At 35.2% G+C, this 15,241-nt stretch overlaps 1 protein-coding gene across 2 annotated transcripts; it reads right to left on the reverse strand.

Annotated features, from left to right (window-relative positions):
* Window positions 1-410: 410 nt before the first annotated feature.
* On the reverse strand, window positions 411-14,965 carry LOC306872662 (ubiquitin-like modifier-activating enzyme 6). Of its 2 annotated transcripts, none has more exons than XM_079421333.1 (33): window positions 14,916-14,965; window positions 13,957-14,039; window positions 13,778-13,872; window positions 13,413-13,441; window positions 12,950-13,044; window positions 12,586-12,697; window positions 12,383-12,463; window positions 12,186-12,308; window positions 11,915-12,038; window positions 11,734-11,837; window positions 11,590-11,652; window positions 11,413-11,489; window positions 10,344-10,410; window positions 10,111-10,254; window positions 9,549-9,616; window positions 8,885-8,963; window positions 8,630-8,710; window positions 8,466-8,543; window positions 8,184-8,365; window positions 7,983-8,088; window positions 6,850-6,939; window positions 5,796-5,876; window positions 5,564-5,692; window positions 5,314-5,365; window positions 5,152-5,215; window positions 4,997-5,066; window positions 4,820-4,891; window positions 3,864-3,987; window positions 3,558-3,751; window positions 3,328-3,455; window positions 3,145-3,232; window positions 2,315-2,409; window positions 411-2,160 (listed from the first exon to the last, which is right to left on the reverse strand). In XM_079421333.1, the coding sequence occupies exons 2-33, from the start codon at window positions 13,992-13,994 to the stop codon at window positions 2,010-2,012; spliced, it is 3,084 nt and encodes a 1,027-aa protein (XP_079277459.1). In that variant the 5' UTR covers window positions 13,995-14,039; window positions 14,916-14,965; the 3' UTR covers window positions 411-2,009. The 2 variants fall into 2 exon arrangements, with proteins under 2 accessions (XP_079277459.1, XP_079277460.1); XM_079421334.1 differs by having other exon boundaries at window positions 585-2,160; window positions 3,151-3,232.
* Window positions 14,966-15,241: the final 276 nt, after the last annotated feature.

Raw genomic sequence — 15,241 nt, forward strand, 5'->3', positions numbered from 1 at the left:
TAATATAGGTAGATATAAAGGCATTTCATATGGATTCAATCCATCCAATGTAAGAGTTTGTTGAAGTGATTGCATGAAATAACAGAAGGCATATGTGTCCTAAAAGCACACGCTCAGACATGCTGTCCCAAGTGACCCAGAGGTCAAACTCTACTCCTCAAAGTAGCACCCGAGCCAAGAACAGACACAGGCGAGTTGTTTCATGTGTTCTTTAGAGAGAGCAGAGCCATGAGCCACATCATTTGTGAACTTCCATAGATGCAGATTCCCTTTCAAACTTCGTCACAAAGTAGCGTAAATGTGGGGTTATATGACCACACACCCCTTATGCACAATATGAAACACAATAATAAAAAAAAAGAGCGTATCAACATTGATTCGCTTAAATATACAATCCCATTCAAAAGTGTAAGGTTGGTAAAAATGTTTAATCGTCTTACGCTCACCAAGGCTGGATTTATTTATTAAAAATACAGTAAAAACAGTAATATAAAAAAAAAAAAGAAAAAAAAAAAAAAAAAAAAAAAAAAAACTTAAAACTGTTTTCTATTTTAATATATTTTAAAATGCAATTTATTCCTGCCATGGCAAAGCTAAATTTTGTGATCGATTTTCCCCCCAGGATTCTCTGATGAATTGAAACTTGATTTTATTTGAAATAGAAATCTTTTATAACATATTTTGGCTGTTGATTTAACACATCCTTGCTGACTAAAACTATTAATTTCTTTTAAAAATAAATCTTACTAACTCCAAACTTTTGAATAGTAGTGTATATATATTAAATTTCAGTGTTATATCATATACTTTCTGCGCACTACCACAAATTGCCTTCTTGTTGAAACAAGAAAGGGGAGAAAAAAGGTAAATGCATTTTGACAAAGTTTTTATTGGACTTTCCGTTGAATACTGTAGTCACAATGACATATTTTCCAATCACTGGTTTAGCTCCCTTAGATATCATCAGATATAATTTTCCTATAAACCGTAAATGCTGGACATCTTGAGAGGGAATCCTGTGCAACTAAATCTTTGCCATTTTAAAGGGATCAAACTAGAAACCTTTTGTGTGTTTTTCCGGCTCAGTGTGCATTCCAACATGTCCACTGTAAAAAGCTTAGTATTGGGTCAGGTTGTGTGTGTGTGTGTGTGAGTGAGAGAGTATGTAACTTCTGATCACTACCACTAATCAAATATGAGCTTCCCAACAGCCAATTGCCTAAAGGACACTTTAGGATGAGTCGAGGACATCAGCAAGACTGCAAATGCAGCAAGGAACTTGTGAAAAGCCTGTTTTGGATGTCAGCATGCAGGTTAGACTTTGTGATATGAATATACCTTCAAATATGGGATGATGCCTATATCACGGTCTCATCCTTTAAGCCTTGCCACTCATGAATCTCAGCACATCAAGCAGTTAATAGTAGCAGATGGGTAGAAGGATATACTGTTAACTATAGTGCCCCCTAGTGGCATTACTGAGAATGCATTTTGAACTGCCAGTGTAGATGTAACTTTACAATGCAACTTTCTTTACCAAAAGCTAAGATCATAAAGGACCCTACAGCCACATTCAGAGGAAACCATTTGTGACGACCAAAGGCAAAATCTTTGGCGTGTATGTTGCTTACAGTGACTGACAACGTTTGCGCAATATCCTCCCAAAACGTGTGCAAATAAATTACTGCTGATTCATGATGAATGTTCATCTCTTACAAGCCCTCTATTGACTTTTACCAAGTCCTCTCCCAGTCTAAGAGACTAACATACAATAATAAGCCCTAGGGAAGTCGTGTAAACACTTTCTTTTTGTATTAATATTATAATCATTATTATTGTCACATTGAAGCACAATATAATTATCTTAAGGCATCTGCACAGACAGTGCTGTGCAATAAAATAATAAACCAGTAGAAAACAAAAATTCACTATGTACAATGCGTCAGATCAAGTGCTACTCCACTTGTGGTCCAGAGGGCAAGAGAGGGGAGAGAGAGTGCGTGTGTGCGTCAGGCCTTCTCGCCACTCTTGCTTTCTCGACTGAAGTAATAGCGCACTGGGGGACCGGGCAGGTCTTCGTCGCCATCCACCTCGGGGGCAAATGATACGGTAAGATCAACATACTTCCTGCCTGCTGAGGGTTTAATCAGTTTATGCATTCTGTAAGAAGAGAAAAAGGGTATTGTCATGGAAATGCATTAAGAGAAACACAAAGCAATTTTGTATTAAAGCTGAAGTGTGTCATTATTTTTGCAATCACAGAGAAATTACACACTTCAGCTTTAAAGATTGTTATTTTACTGCTGGGCCTTACGTTAGCTTGAGTCTCTTGTTATGGCCTGGCATAACCGGCACATACAGCATTTTCACTCCGTGAACAACCATGGTGGGCTCAATTCCATACTCCTCCTGAAATTAAGCATAAAGCTAATTACTATGTAATGTGAATTCATTCATTCATTCTTAACAAATGCTAAAATAACAGATCATTAACCATCAGAGACCCATGCAGTATTGATGTATTTTAGGAAGCCACTGGTTTAAAAAAAAAAATAATAATAATCATCAGGTACATTACCATTATAAATTGAGGTTGGTAAGACTTCTTGTTTTAAAAAGAAGTAAAAAAGGAAAACCACAGTACAAATAGTGAAATATTAAATAAAAAAAATTATATTTTAACCATTTTAAAACTTTTCTGATGGCAAAGCTGAATTTTCAGCATCATTGCTCTAGTCTTCAGTGTTACGTGATCCTTCAGAAATCAATCAATGCTGATTTGGTGCTCAAGAAACATTTCTTAATATTATCAATGTTTAAAACAGTTGTGCTGCTTAATATCACTGGAAACAGTGATGCATTTATTAGGATTTTTTATGAATATAGAGTTAAATAGATTTTATAACAATGTAAAACTAAATATTAAGAATTATGGAAAAGTGTGGTTCAAATGCTTAAAAGACTCCTAAATTTGAAATATTTATCTTCCAAACTTGCTGCCATTATACATTTCAGAGAATGAGCAGCTGTTTTAATCCCTATTTGTGTATTACCTACTTTCAAAAAGTAATTTTTAGAGCAGTTGGTCTCTGAAGGCTAAGGCGCCCTTCACATTATTGATCTGCAAGCTCAAATGCTACACACCCTTACTGCATTGATGAAATCAGACAAGATAAAGTCCTCATGACCAAAGATAGTCCAACGGTCCCAGATAGAAAAGGAGATATCATCTCTGGTCAAAACAAAAGGCTCAAATTATTCCAAGACAAGAAACACACATCTTTTCTTTTTCACAAGTGCCAATCTGTGCACGAGTATTGCCGTTACCTGATCTGGGTTCTCTTGACCTGAGCGGTTTCTGTGAGCACCATGACTGGAATGGCCAGGTTGAAGAAACAGTTTTTAAATAACTCAAATCCATAATCACCAGCCACTTTAATCAACTCCAATGACACCTAAAGAGAATGAATAATAAAACGATTATAAAAACTTAAAGCGATGGATTGAAAAAAAATAGGAATTATCATAGAAAACGGATTCAGGATTGTTTCTCTCACCAGTCCTGCAACAGCAGCTGTAGTTGTGGCAATAGCAGGGATGATTTTACCCGCAATTCGTTTGGTTTGTAGTCTGTCTGCGGCCTCAATGGCATACATTTGAGCTCGCAGAGCTGACGCTGATGCTACGAAATCCATGTGTCCATTTGTGTCGTCATCCTTTTCAAAGAAAAGCGGAGTCATGCGTAGCCTCTCTAAATACAAAAGAAGAAAAAACAGACATAAAAGGAAAAGTGTATGAAAAAGGTTAAACAGTTTAGCTCGTAAGTGTTCTGTATGAGTGAACGTGAATGCGTATCAACACACCTGGTTTTACAAAGTTAGAGTTGATGGCCTCCTGTAGCTGTGAGATTGCTTCTCTCTCCTCGTCACTGCTCACTGTCATTTTCAGATGATCAGGCTTCTTAACCATCTCATCGGTCTCTATATGCTAATATACACACAAACACTTAATAAATTAGTGCTGTCAAATGATTAATTGCGATTAATCGCATCCAAAAAAGTTTGTGTTTGCATAATATATGTGTGTGTTCTGTGTATATTTATTATGTATATGTAAATACACACACATACAGTATATATTTAGATGTCTATTTATATTCATATAATTTATATTATAAATACTTATATTTAATATATAAACAACATTTTTCAGAAATATATACATGCATGTGTGTGTATTTATATATACATAATAAATATACACAGCACACATACATATATTATGTAAACAAAAACGTTTATTTTGGATGCGATTAATCGCTTGACTGCACTATTAGTAATCTTCCCTTTCTTAATGGAAAAGTCTGCAATTTCAGCACCACTAGTGTGTCTGGCTAGTTTTTTAATCATTGGTCTATGAACAAATGCATCAAAGACAGGAATCCTAGCGGTAAGATTTGAAATCAATATTGTGGTCATGATACTATAATACTGCAATTCTATTTGCAGAGATTCCTACACTGTTTTTGTCAACCAAACAACCTCAAATATTCACTTAAAATACCCCCTTTATTTCATAATATTGTTTATTATTCTACAGTTATTTTAATTTTACATTCTCATCAACACAGTTTGTTAAACCCTGCATTGTGCATAGTTATGCAAAAAAAATAAAATTTGCATGATGAAAACCAGCACAGTACAGTTACATATTTCACAAACAACTCAAAATTAAGTTGTGTTAAATTTATAGAGTTAATCCAGATACATTTTCATTGGTTGCCGTGTACTAAATACATAAGTAGGGAAAGACCAGATACCTTTTCAGCTGGTCTGTATTCAGGAACCTCCACTTCAGCTAAAACACTTGAAACAGCCTCACAGGAAAGTTTCTAGGAATTATTCAGCAACAACAAAACATTAAAAAATTGTATTCAGGTAGCACACAGATAAAAAAAGAAACAGACCCAGATTGATGTGTTAAATATTCTTTTTACCTCTTCTGAATATGGGATATTATAAATGTCAGCAAAAAGACGAGCTGCGCTGACAACAAAACTGAAATGCCTGATGGAGGAGAAAGACATTTTTACAATTCTTTGTTTTACCTCTTTGAACATTCTACCAACAGAATATTTACTCAGATACTCACAGTGGGTCATTGAGGTCAAACTCAATGGGAGAAGGCGGCCGTTTGGGAGACTGCCAGAACAGGCCTGAAAACAGAGGAAAAACACTTCAGCTGGGCAAAGACGAGGCTCTGGTGGCTTTTAATAAAGCACCTCTGCATGAGTGAGTCAAGCATGTGACTTACTGCCGTCTTTTAGCCGTGTGTCCAGTGGAAATGAGTGCAGTAATTGTAATGCCTGAAATATTAAAATAAAAATGTCATTGTAAACATATTCCAACATAAAAACACTATTTTAATGGGGAACGTATTAGTATATTATAAAGCATTTACAAATATTATCACTATACTTTTGAAGGGTTAAAATGATAGTGGTCATTACTACAAGACAAATACTATATAATTACTAAAGATTTATGCATAACACTTCCCGTACCTTTCTTTTGAAGTATTTGTCAAACTTGAGTCGAGCGAGAGCTAGACAGTGATCCCAAAGAGTGGGCCTCCGACTCAGCAACTTAATGACCTGAAATGATCCTTCCATACTCTCCCCGGCCATCATCCTCTGCACACACACAAGCATTGAAATTAGAACCCTAACAAGGCTTGGGCAACACCAACAAGGGTCAATTAAGTGTTTAGATAAGCGTGTAGTAATATGTCCTTACCTGTAACACACCCTGAGCTGATGAATGACTCTGCCAGAACATGCTGTACATGGAGGGTTTGTGAGAGAAAGCACTCTCAAACTATACAAAACAAAAACAAGATCACTAATCAAAACACTCACAACATCTCTAAGTATTCCAGACAGTCAAACCTCAAACTAAGACTTCTTGGTCTTTTGAGACCTTTTCTTTTTAATTAATAAATCAATTTCTCCTGAGTGGAGAAAAACTTGGCATCCTTTTTAGATGGGCAGTCTGAATATAAAAAAAAAAAAAAACTGACTTCTAAAAAATAGAGTTTACTGTAAGTGGTCATAAAATTCATACCTTGGCTGTTTGTGTTAACAGTTGACTTAACATAGGAAATGCAAGGAAAAGATGCTTCCACAGAGCAATTGTTTTTATTATTTGTTAAATAAAATCTATATATTACCCACTATGCTGAACAAACACACACAGAAATGAAGGAGTGAGACATCCAGAGTGCAAATGATTCACAAAGGAGAATTAATGAGATATTCTTCCATTATAGGGTTACTTCTAACAACTTCTTGAAACTGAAACTTCTTCAAACTATGTATAGATCAAAACATGTATCATAAAGATCAGATCATTTAGCTGATTTGCATTTAATTGGATATTTGGTATTTCTGATATTGTGAATTGTGTATTTTCTATATTGTGTGTGATGGTAATGAATTTTTCAGCTTTGGAAAAACATGGCAAGGCAGCTAGAAGTCAATAAAATTCAAAATAGCTGCAAACTTACAAAATAAATGAATGGTTTCTGAATCAAAATGCTAACCGGTTTGGTAAAAACATTTACCAAAGAAGCTGCTTGCAAAACTAAAATGATAAAATAAAATTACATAATACATTTCTTATCTTCAAAATATCACACTGTTGCCTTGGCAAATATTTGATCTAATGTCTCATTTGATTGATAATCAAATAAAAACCTGAAAAAACTACTCTCCAAAATAAATATGATGGTAATGACAGCAGTAATGTGTACAGTGATTCTATAAAATGAAATTAAATAAAAAATTCAAACCTTGTCTCTGGCCCACTGTATGGTGTGTTCAATAACAGCAGGAAAAGATTTTAGAGTGCAAAATGGAATCTCTTCCTCCGGTGGGTCTCTCTAAGGAACACAAACACAGAGAGAATAGAAACATGGGCAATAGATGTGTAAACTGGTACACAGCCTATATATACAGTCATGGCCAAAAATATCGGCACCCTTGTAAATATGAGGCTGCGAAAATGAATCTGCATTGTTAATCCTTTTGATCTTTTATTTATAAAATTCACCAAACCCATCTTGAGTGTTTACTGCTAAAAAGCTAATTTTTTTGTTTCATCTGACCATAGAAACCAGTCCCATTTGAAGTTCCAGTCGTGTCTGATAACTGAATATGCTGGAGTTCCCCTCCCAAACAACATGTGGTGATGTAGGTGCTGTTTGACAATTTCTTTTAAGGTTTTCTGACACCGAGACTCAACTATTTTCTGCAATTCTGCAGCTATGGTCCTTGGAGAGTCTTTAGCCAGTCAAACTCTCCTTTTCACCGTGTATTTGGACGATATAGAAACATCCAGGCAGTTTCGTAACATTTTATGTTGATTGGAAATTCTGAATTATTGCCCTGATGGTGGAAATGGCCATTATCACTGCTCTTGCTCTTTTCTTAAAGCCACTTCACTAATTTGTGAAGCTCAATTAACCTTTGCTGCACATCAGAAATATATTCTTTGGTTTTTCTCATTGTGATGGATGATTAAGGGAATTTGGGCTTTGTTTTCCCTCCTATTTATATTTCTGTGAAACAGGAAGCCATGGCTGGATAATTTCATGTTCATAATCACCCTGGAGTGCTCAAAATTGTGAATATGAATGGGAATATACTTCAGAGATATTTTACTCATAATAATTTCTAGGGGTGCCAATAATTATGTCCAATGTGTATTTGAGAAAAACATTTATTTCATTATGATACACCTCCCCCCCCCCCATTTCAAATTCTTATTATCCAATGAAAGGTTAGATTTTTGTGAATTTTTTAAATAAAAGATCAAAAGGATTAACAATGCAGATCAATTTTCACAGCCTACTTTGATCATATTTACCAAGGGTGCCGATATTTTTGGCCATGACTGTACACACACATAAACATACACACTCACATGGCTGTTGTAGGACTCAGTGAGGAATGGGACGATGATCTCAGTGTGTCCTTTTGTACCCATGGTACCAGAGTCTAACAGAGCTTTCTGATTGGATATACTCCGACTGCAAGTTCACAAAACAACCACTGAAGAATTTGCAATGAAGCCCACATGTAATACACTGAAAAAAAAATATTTCTGCTGTTAATCATGAATTACCTATCCACATATCTCCGTGCCTCCACGTTGTCCAGTGCGGTGACCACCAGGTTGAGATGGTAGAAGAAAGCATCACTATAAATATCCTCTGTAGCAGGAAACACTTTATTCAGATGAGCATCTATTTGCATCTCTGGGTTTATTCCTAATGTAGCTGCTGCTGCTGTAGTGCTCTTTGGCTTCTACAGAGAGAGGAAATAGGCAAAAAGTGAGAGAAAATCTAACTCATTGGATTAGTAATTCATGAATGAAGAAGAGTGAACTATTAATGAAAAAATATACCTGTATATGCTGAGGTCTGAAAAGAAACTGCCTATTGAGGTTGGATTTCTCAATCAAATCTGGATCAGTAACGCATATCTAAAAATAAACAAAATAGGATTTTAAGAATTGGACCAGTGAGGATGAATAAAAAATAAAGTTCTGTCATGATGTATATTCCCTACCTCTCCCGAGCATCTGCTCAATCCGACACCCAGAAGTGCCAAATTCTTTAGCATCTCACAGCCAATAGCACCACAGCCCACCTACATTCACATATTAAGAATCAGCGCAACACATCAATACAAACAATATATACTATGTTTTCAATCACACATTTTAACTGTTTCAAGTTTTGCTGTATGACACTAACTCTTCAAACTATTTTAAAATTACATTTTGGTTCATGTTCTACTGTATCAACTGTACATTTAACTCACCATAAAAACTCGAAACTTGTGCAGTTTCAAACACATTGACTCTCCAATACAAGCCCTCAATGCATCATACCGGTCACCCCTACAAACACACATCCAAATAAACATTTAAAGCAGTGATGCTCAACTTTTTTGACTACAAGTCCCCCGTTGTCCACAATGATATTTGAAGGTAAATACTGGTTGGCATAACAAGAAAAATTTATATTATTCATTATAAAAATGCCCACAGGAGGTACAAGATATTTATTAAATATTACTTTTCCAGGTCTAGAAATGACAGTTAAAATTAGGCCAACGCATATTTCCAGTGGAAACATATTTCTTGTTGCGGAGTTTTAATAAAAATAAAATGAAATCTATCTTGATTTGTAGTTGTTTCAGTTCATTTTAATGCTTGCTTTATCTTATTTTTAATCATTTTGAGGCCCTCTTGGAAGTTTGCTGAGGCCTCCTGGTTGAGAACCACTGATTTAAAAGAAATTACAACATCTTACAAGAGTAAATGACAGAATTTGCATTTTTGGGTGAATTATTCTTTTAAAAAATGTTGATGTTTGTAGGCGAGGAAGGTCAAAAGAGAGATATTACCATTCTACAAATGCTGTAGAAACATATGAACTAACAAAACAAGATTGTGGAGCTCAGTACTTGGCGTCATGCTCACCTTGGGGCAAACTCCTCAGCAGGAAGACATTGGAGGGGCTGAACCACCTCTACCGCATCAAGATAAAACTGTATAAAGATATTTAACAACGAATAAATACCATCTCTTCATATCAATGTCATAAAAACACTACCATTGAAAAGTTTAGGGTCAGTAAGACTTTTTTTTAAACTTCCTTTAAATTGATCACAAGTGACAGGAAAGACTTTTAAATTGTTACTCTTTTTATATAAAATAAATAAATGCTTCTCTTTTGAACTTTCTATTCTATATCACAGTTTTCACAAAAATATTAGACATTTATAATAAGAAATGTTTCTTAAGCACCAAAGGTAGCACATTAGAATCACTTTATGGCTTTATATTTCAAAATGTAATAAATTCATTAAAAATATATATATTATTATTATTTTTATAATATACATATATTAATATATAAAATTATATATATTTTTGCTCAAATACAGCACTGGTGAGTATTTAAGATTTAAAAAAATCTTATAGACCCAAAACCCTTGAATGGTAACGTACATGAAAGACAAAACTTTTTTTTTTGACTTACCCATTGTTGAAGAGGGGAAAACTTTCCAGTGAGAGCCTTTAAAACCTCCTGACTAGCGATACCACCCACTGCTGCGGCTAGAGGAGAGAGACATCCCCTCGCAGAGCGCGACACGCACCTCACCAGCTCCTGATTTATGCATACCTGATAACAAACACATTTCAATTAAAAGACAGAATTTTGAAGATGTGCACAACAGGAAGCGACTATGTAAATGAGTGTAGAAAACTGACTTTGTTTTTAAGTGTTCTGCTGATCTCCTCTGTGAACTTCAGGAGCAGCTCAGCATCCTGCAAACAACTACACAAAGCAGAGGAAAATAATCCATCACAATTTTAATTATCCATATCAATCACAATCAGAGAGAGAGAGAGAGAGAAAAATGAAAGATGATTTGGCTGTCCACACTCAAAGAGAAATGACATAATATTTGACGTTACAGTTATGAGAAGCTCTCATTAAAATTTCAGTGGGCAGGACTATTCAGCACAATGCTGAGTAAATAGAAATAATGATGCACCTAAATGAAATTTTTACTGCAAGAGAAATTATAGTTTTCATTTAGCCAAAAACGAATTAAGTTTTGGTCATTAAATTTGGGTAATTCAACTGGGTAATTGAGTATTCCGTTCAGGGTGTTATGTTCACAGGTGATAAATAGTTTGAGCCATCTCTCTGATAAACAAATTTCACTTGATAAAATCTATAATCTCTATATACACAATTTTTGGATATACACATAGAAACTCAAAGGTCTTCACAACACTTCAAAATACAATTTCATGTTAACAATTTTTTTTGACAGAATTATACTACTGTATGTCTGTATGTATGTATATATATATATATATATATATATATATATATATATATATATATATATATATATGTGGTTTACAAAGTATTAAAGATAATATTAAAATGATAGAAATATTAAGTCAATTTTTCATTGATGTGCTGTTGTGCAGCACATTGCTTGCCAAAAAAATAATCTAAATTGTTCATTTTCATTTGACTACATTTTAAAAGATAAATTTCCCCAGAATATGGGGGGAAAATTGATTTCATAGGGCCCTAAAAATTAAATTTTTGTTAAATAAAACAGTGTTCATATGGTCCTACTACTTAGTCATGTTGTGTGTACGAAACAGACACATTTTGGTGCATCACTTATAGAAATAAACCCTCATGCCACTCCTAATGTAGGACAAACCTATTCAAAACAGTGATCTACTGTCGGTTAAGCAGCTCACTAAGCTTGAGACACTGCCTAAAAATGAAAAAAGTTGAAGGTTAAATTACCCAATGTTGGGGAGTCTAGCATGCTGTACCAGGAAATCATCCAAGGCTAACATGATTGTATGGAGCTGCAGAGGGACCTGATTGGATACACACACATTTATTAAGGCAAAATGTGACTGATTCTCATAACAATAATAATAAATGGACTTCAGCAATTAAAGAGTCGGTCGTTCTGACCTCTGGTTTACTAAAGTCTGGAGTAAGGAGTCGAGGGTCACATAACTGCTGCTCCATCATCTCCTACACAGAGCATAGAGGAAAGAGTTAATCATTATACTCCATCAATATTAAACAAACCAACTGAAGGTGGTGTTAACATACAAAGTTGAAAGTTTTGGGGGTCTTGACCAGGCAGAAGACTCCTCCATGAGCATATGGTTGGAATGATGAGGTATCATCAATCGCAAAACTGTATGGAGACAGAACTAAATACACAAACACAGTTAAATATATGAGAAGAGAACATTACTATGCATGATCACTGTAGAGATGGTGTTTATACCTGTAACTTGGTGAGTGGTACCATTGAGTTCAATCATGCCATTGATCTCTTTAAAACACACGCTCTGCCCAGTCTGGAGGCCATGTGTTCGGCTGTCCATACACGTCACTACACCAGGATTCCCCTGCGATTGGATGTAAAACAGGAAGTTAAAAAAAGAACCCAAAAATCACAGAACTGAGCAGGTTCAGCATTCAGACTAAATGTGACAAAAGAAAGCATCAAATGCTAAAAGAAATGTGATGGTTCGACAATTCAGCGCTCTCATTACCTGGCTGATGTTTTGGATGAAGAGTTCTTTTGGTTCTTCTCCTGTAGGGTCTGACACCTCAAACGCCTCCCCAAAATCACAGAATACTCGCGAGCAGATCCCAAACACATCACAGCCAATGAACTGCACCAAAAATGTATGTTAAATCACCCAAACAGAGAGTAATATCTATGTAATATGCCTAGGAATGTCTGTACCTTAATAGGAGGCTGTTGGGAGTGGCAGAAATGGTTGATTCGTTTCTGTAAACTCAGCTTTGTTTCTGTTAACACTACACACTTAAGAGATAAATACAAGAATAGAGGCATTAAGTATGATATGAACATACAAAATAATATAAATAATAATAGTAATCTTTAAATATATGTAAATATATTTGCTGTCGTTAGTGGAGACCAACCTGGTATCTCTTTAGGAAGCTGAGGTCAGTGCTTTCATCCAGGACATCAGTGGACACACTGACCTGGACATATGGGTTTAACTCAGCCACTCGAGAATGGACAGCCTCCACCCTAATAGAAATAGATAATCGTTGTGATTAATGCACATCTTTACAGAAATAAAGAGTATGATAAGGCCACAGAGACACATATGTAGGATGGTAACTTTATTATCGGTGGATGATGTGACAAAAAACTTATAAAAAGGAATTTTATATTAAGATATATATAGTCACAATTTAGTTAATTTACTCTAGGGGAAAAAAAACTATCAAAAAAGGGAATGAATTCAGTCTGCTTGTAGCAAAAGTAACCACAGTTCACCTTTTCTTCTGGCTATGCACATCCTCCTCTCTGATGAAGAAGTTGGTGCCAAGATCCCAAACTTCACATCGCTTACAGTCATGAAGAGTGACAGCCTACGAACACAGGTGTGCAAAATCTCATAACACAGATATAACACAACTGAATAGTAACTAATCAGCATATTCCAAGTCTCCTATAACAATAAAAATTGAGTTCACAATATACTATATATAATAAGAGTTCAAAATTAACATCAATTTATTCTACACCATTAAAAAGTGTAGGGTCAGTCATTTTTTTTAGGGGGGGCAGAGAAATTAATATTTTTACTCATAAATGTTGCATTAAATTGATCAAAAGTGACATTTACTTTACAAAAGTAAAGACATTTATAATGTTACAATTATTTCAAATATTAAATCCATTAAATGTGTATATAGAAAAAACAGAGAAGAAAATTATGTCTAAATATTTATCTTACCTTCACTCCTGCCAGAACAATGTTTTTTGCTGCACAACATGAGAGATTTTTGATTAGAACTAGAACTACAACTAAATTACAGCACCCAACAAAAATAACAAAAGAAAAAGATTCAATCAAGACTGCAGATGATGCACAAGGTATTTAATGTATAACTCATAGGATAGGGAAGCAAATAGCTTACTGAAGGAAAGACTGAAGCAAATACATATACATAAATCATTGACATCTCAGATTATGAGATATACTAGAAATTATATATTTTCTATAACAATTAGCCATTTATAGAGAGGTTCTAAAAGAAAATGAATGGTAAAACAATTAATTACAAATATGAATACGATAAAAGGACTGGAGTGGTGTACCTATTTCCACTCCAAGAGCTCCCATTCCACTGAGAAACACAGCGGACTGGGCCATCTGCTGCATAGCACTGTCCCCAAGCACATACCGCTGCCGACTGCACACACACACAGTTCAGAGCAAGAACGGTGGATTCTGTACATGACCTCAAAGTATTTTAGCTTCAGTATTTACAGTGTACCTGTACAGAGAGTCATCTATATCCATGGAGTCGGCCATAGTGGGAGGGGGAGAGGGGGTGTCCAGGTGTTCCTCTGTAAGATTCTGTAGGAGAGATAAAGAGCATCTATTCACTGCTGATGACAGTAGACCAGAGAAACACAATCTGAGGCATTCAGTCCAGAAATCTGAGTTTACAAATGCAAACTTCCTTAGCATGTCAGGCATGATTCTTGTCAGACCCTTCTGACAATATAATCTACAGTACTCCTACATTAACCTGACCTGCTCACAAGAAACACAGGACTGGCATCTCAGTTGTTTTTCAAACCCATCTGTGTAAATCAGGTCGACTGAACCGACTCAGAAGAAAGAACATTTTTAATTAATCTATCTCTAACATGCAAAAATATATTCACAATTGAAACCATGACTTTTAAGACTGCATTCATATCAATTTTAAAATCCCCTTATATGCCAATGTTTTTCATGACCATTGGAGCCCTATATGACAGTGCCATATCAGTTTTATGCATTGTCATGTTTCACATGACATACACACATCCTTATCATATGATCCACACATTATGAATTTCTAAAAAAAATCAATCTGTCTGAGAACTGACACATCTAACATGTATGTAATATCCTCCATTTAAAGGCGACAGGATCTTAAATGAAAACCTAAAATACAAAACGAATCCCATCATCACAAAAACATCTCGTATTTACTGGAAGAACGGTGGATATGTCATAAAACCATTAATTTATCATATTGCTTACTCATATCTGTTTATCATTAGCACACCGGCTAGCTGAGCTGCTCACTAAATTAGCCTATCTGTTTAACTATAAACCGATCACCAAATCTGCAGGCTCGACTCTGCTTAATGCGCCTTTATGGCTGCGGTGGCTTGTTTTCAGTGAGATGAGGTTTAATGTAAAGTCTGTAGTAAAGAAAAAGATAGGTGAACTAGCTACCTGTCAATATGCGCGAGGAACGGGAGCAGCACACTTCTTCTGCTGCGCGTGAGGTTTCGTGATGGAGTAGCATCTATCTACCGCCACCTCGTGGAATGTTACTCGGCCTTTAACGCAGCATAAGGATACTTTGGGTTACTCCATTATGTTACCGTTATATATTACACGTTACCCTAGCTAAAAAAATGTAATAAGTAGTGTAACTATTTCAATTGCTTTATTAAAGTAATGTAACTGATTATATTTGATTATTTTTGACAGGAAACAACAACAATTGCTTGGAAAAGTTAATCTTAAAAAATAAAGCATATACCCAAAGAGGAAAT

Source organism: Barbus barbus (genome assembly GCF_936440315.1).
Source record: "Barbus barbus genome assembly, chromosome: 7".
In the NCBI taxonomy this organism is placed as follows: Eukaryota; Metazoa; Chordata; class Actinopteri; order Cypriniformes; family Cyprinidae; genus Barbus; species Barbus barbus.

Excerpts from the sequence above, each read along its gene's own strand:
- LOC306872662 (XM_079421333.1), bottom strand. The coding sequence starts at position 13,994 with ATGGCCGACTCCATGGATATAGATGACTCTCTGTACAG. Across the intron at positions 13,873-13,956 it reads ATAGATGACTCTCTGTACAG|TCGGCAGCGGTATGTGCTTG; the intron begins GTACACTGTAAA and ends GTGTGTGTGCAG. Across the intron at positions 3,233-3,327 it reads GTCAAGAGAACCCAGATCAG|AGATGATATCTCCTTTTCTA; the intron begins GTAACGGCAATA and ends TGTTTTGACCAG.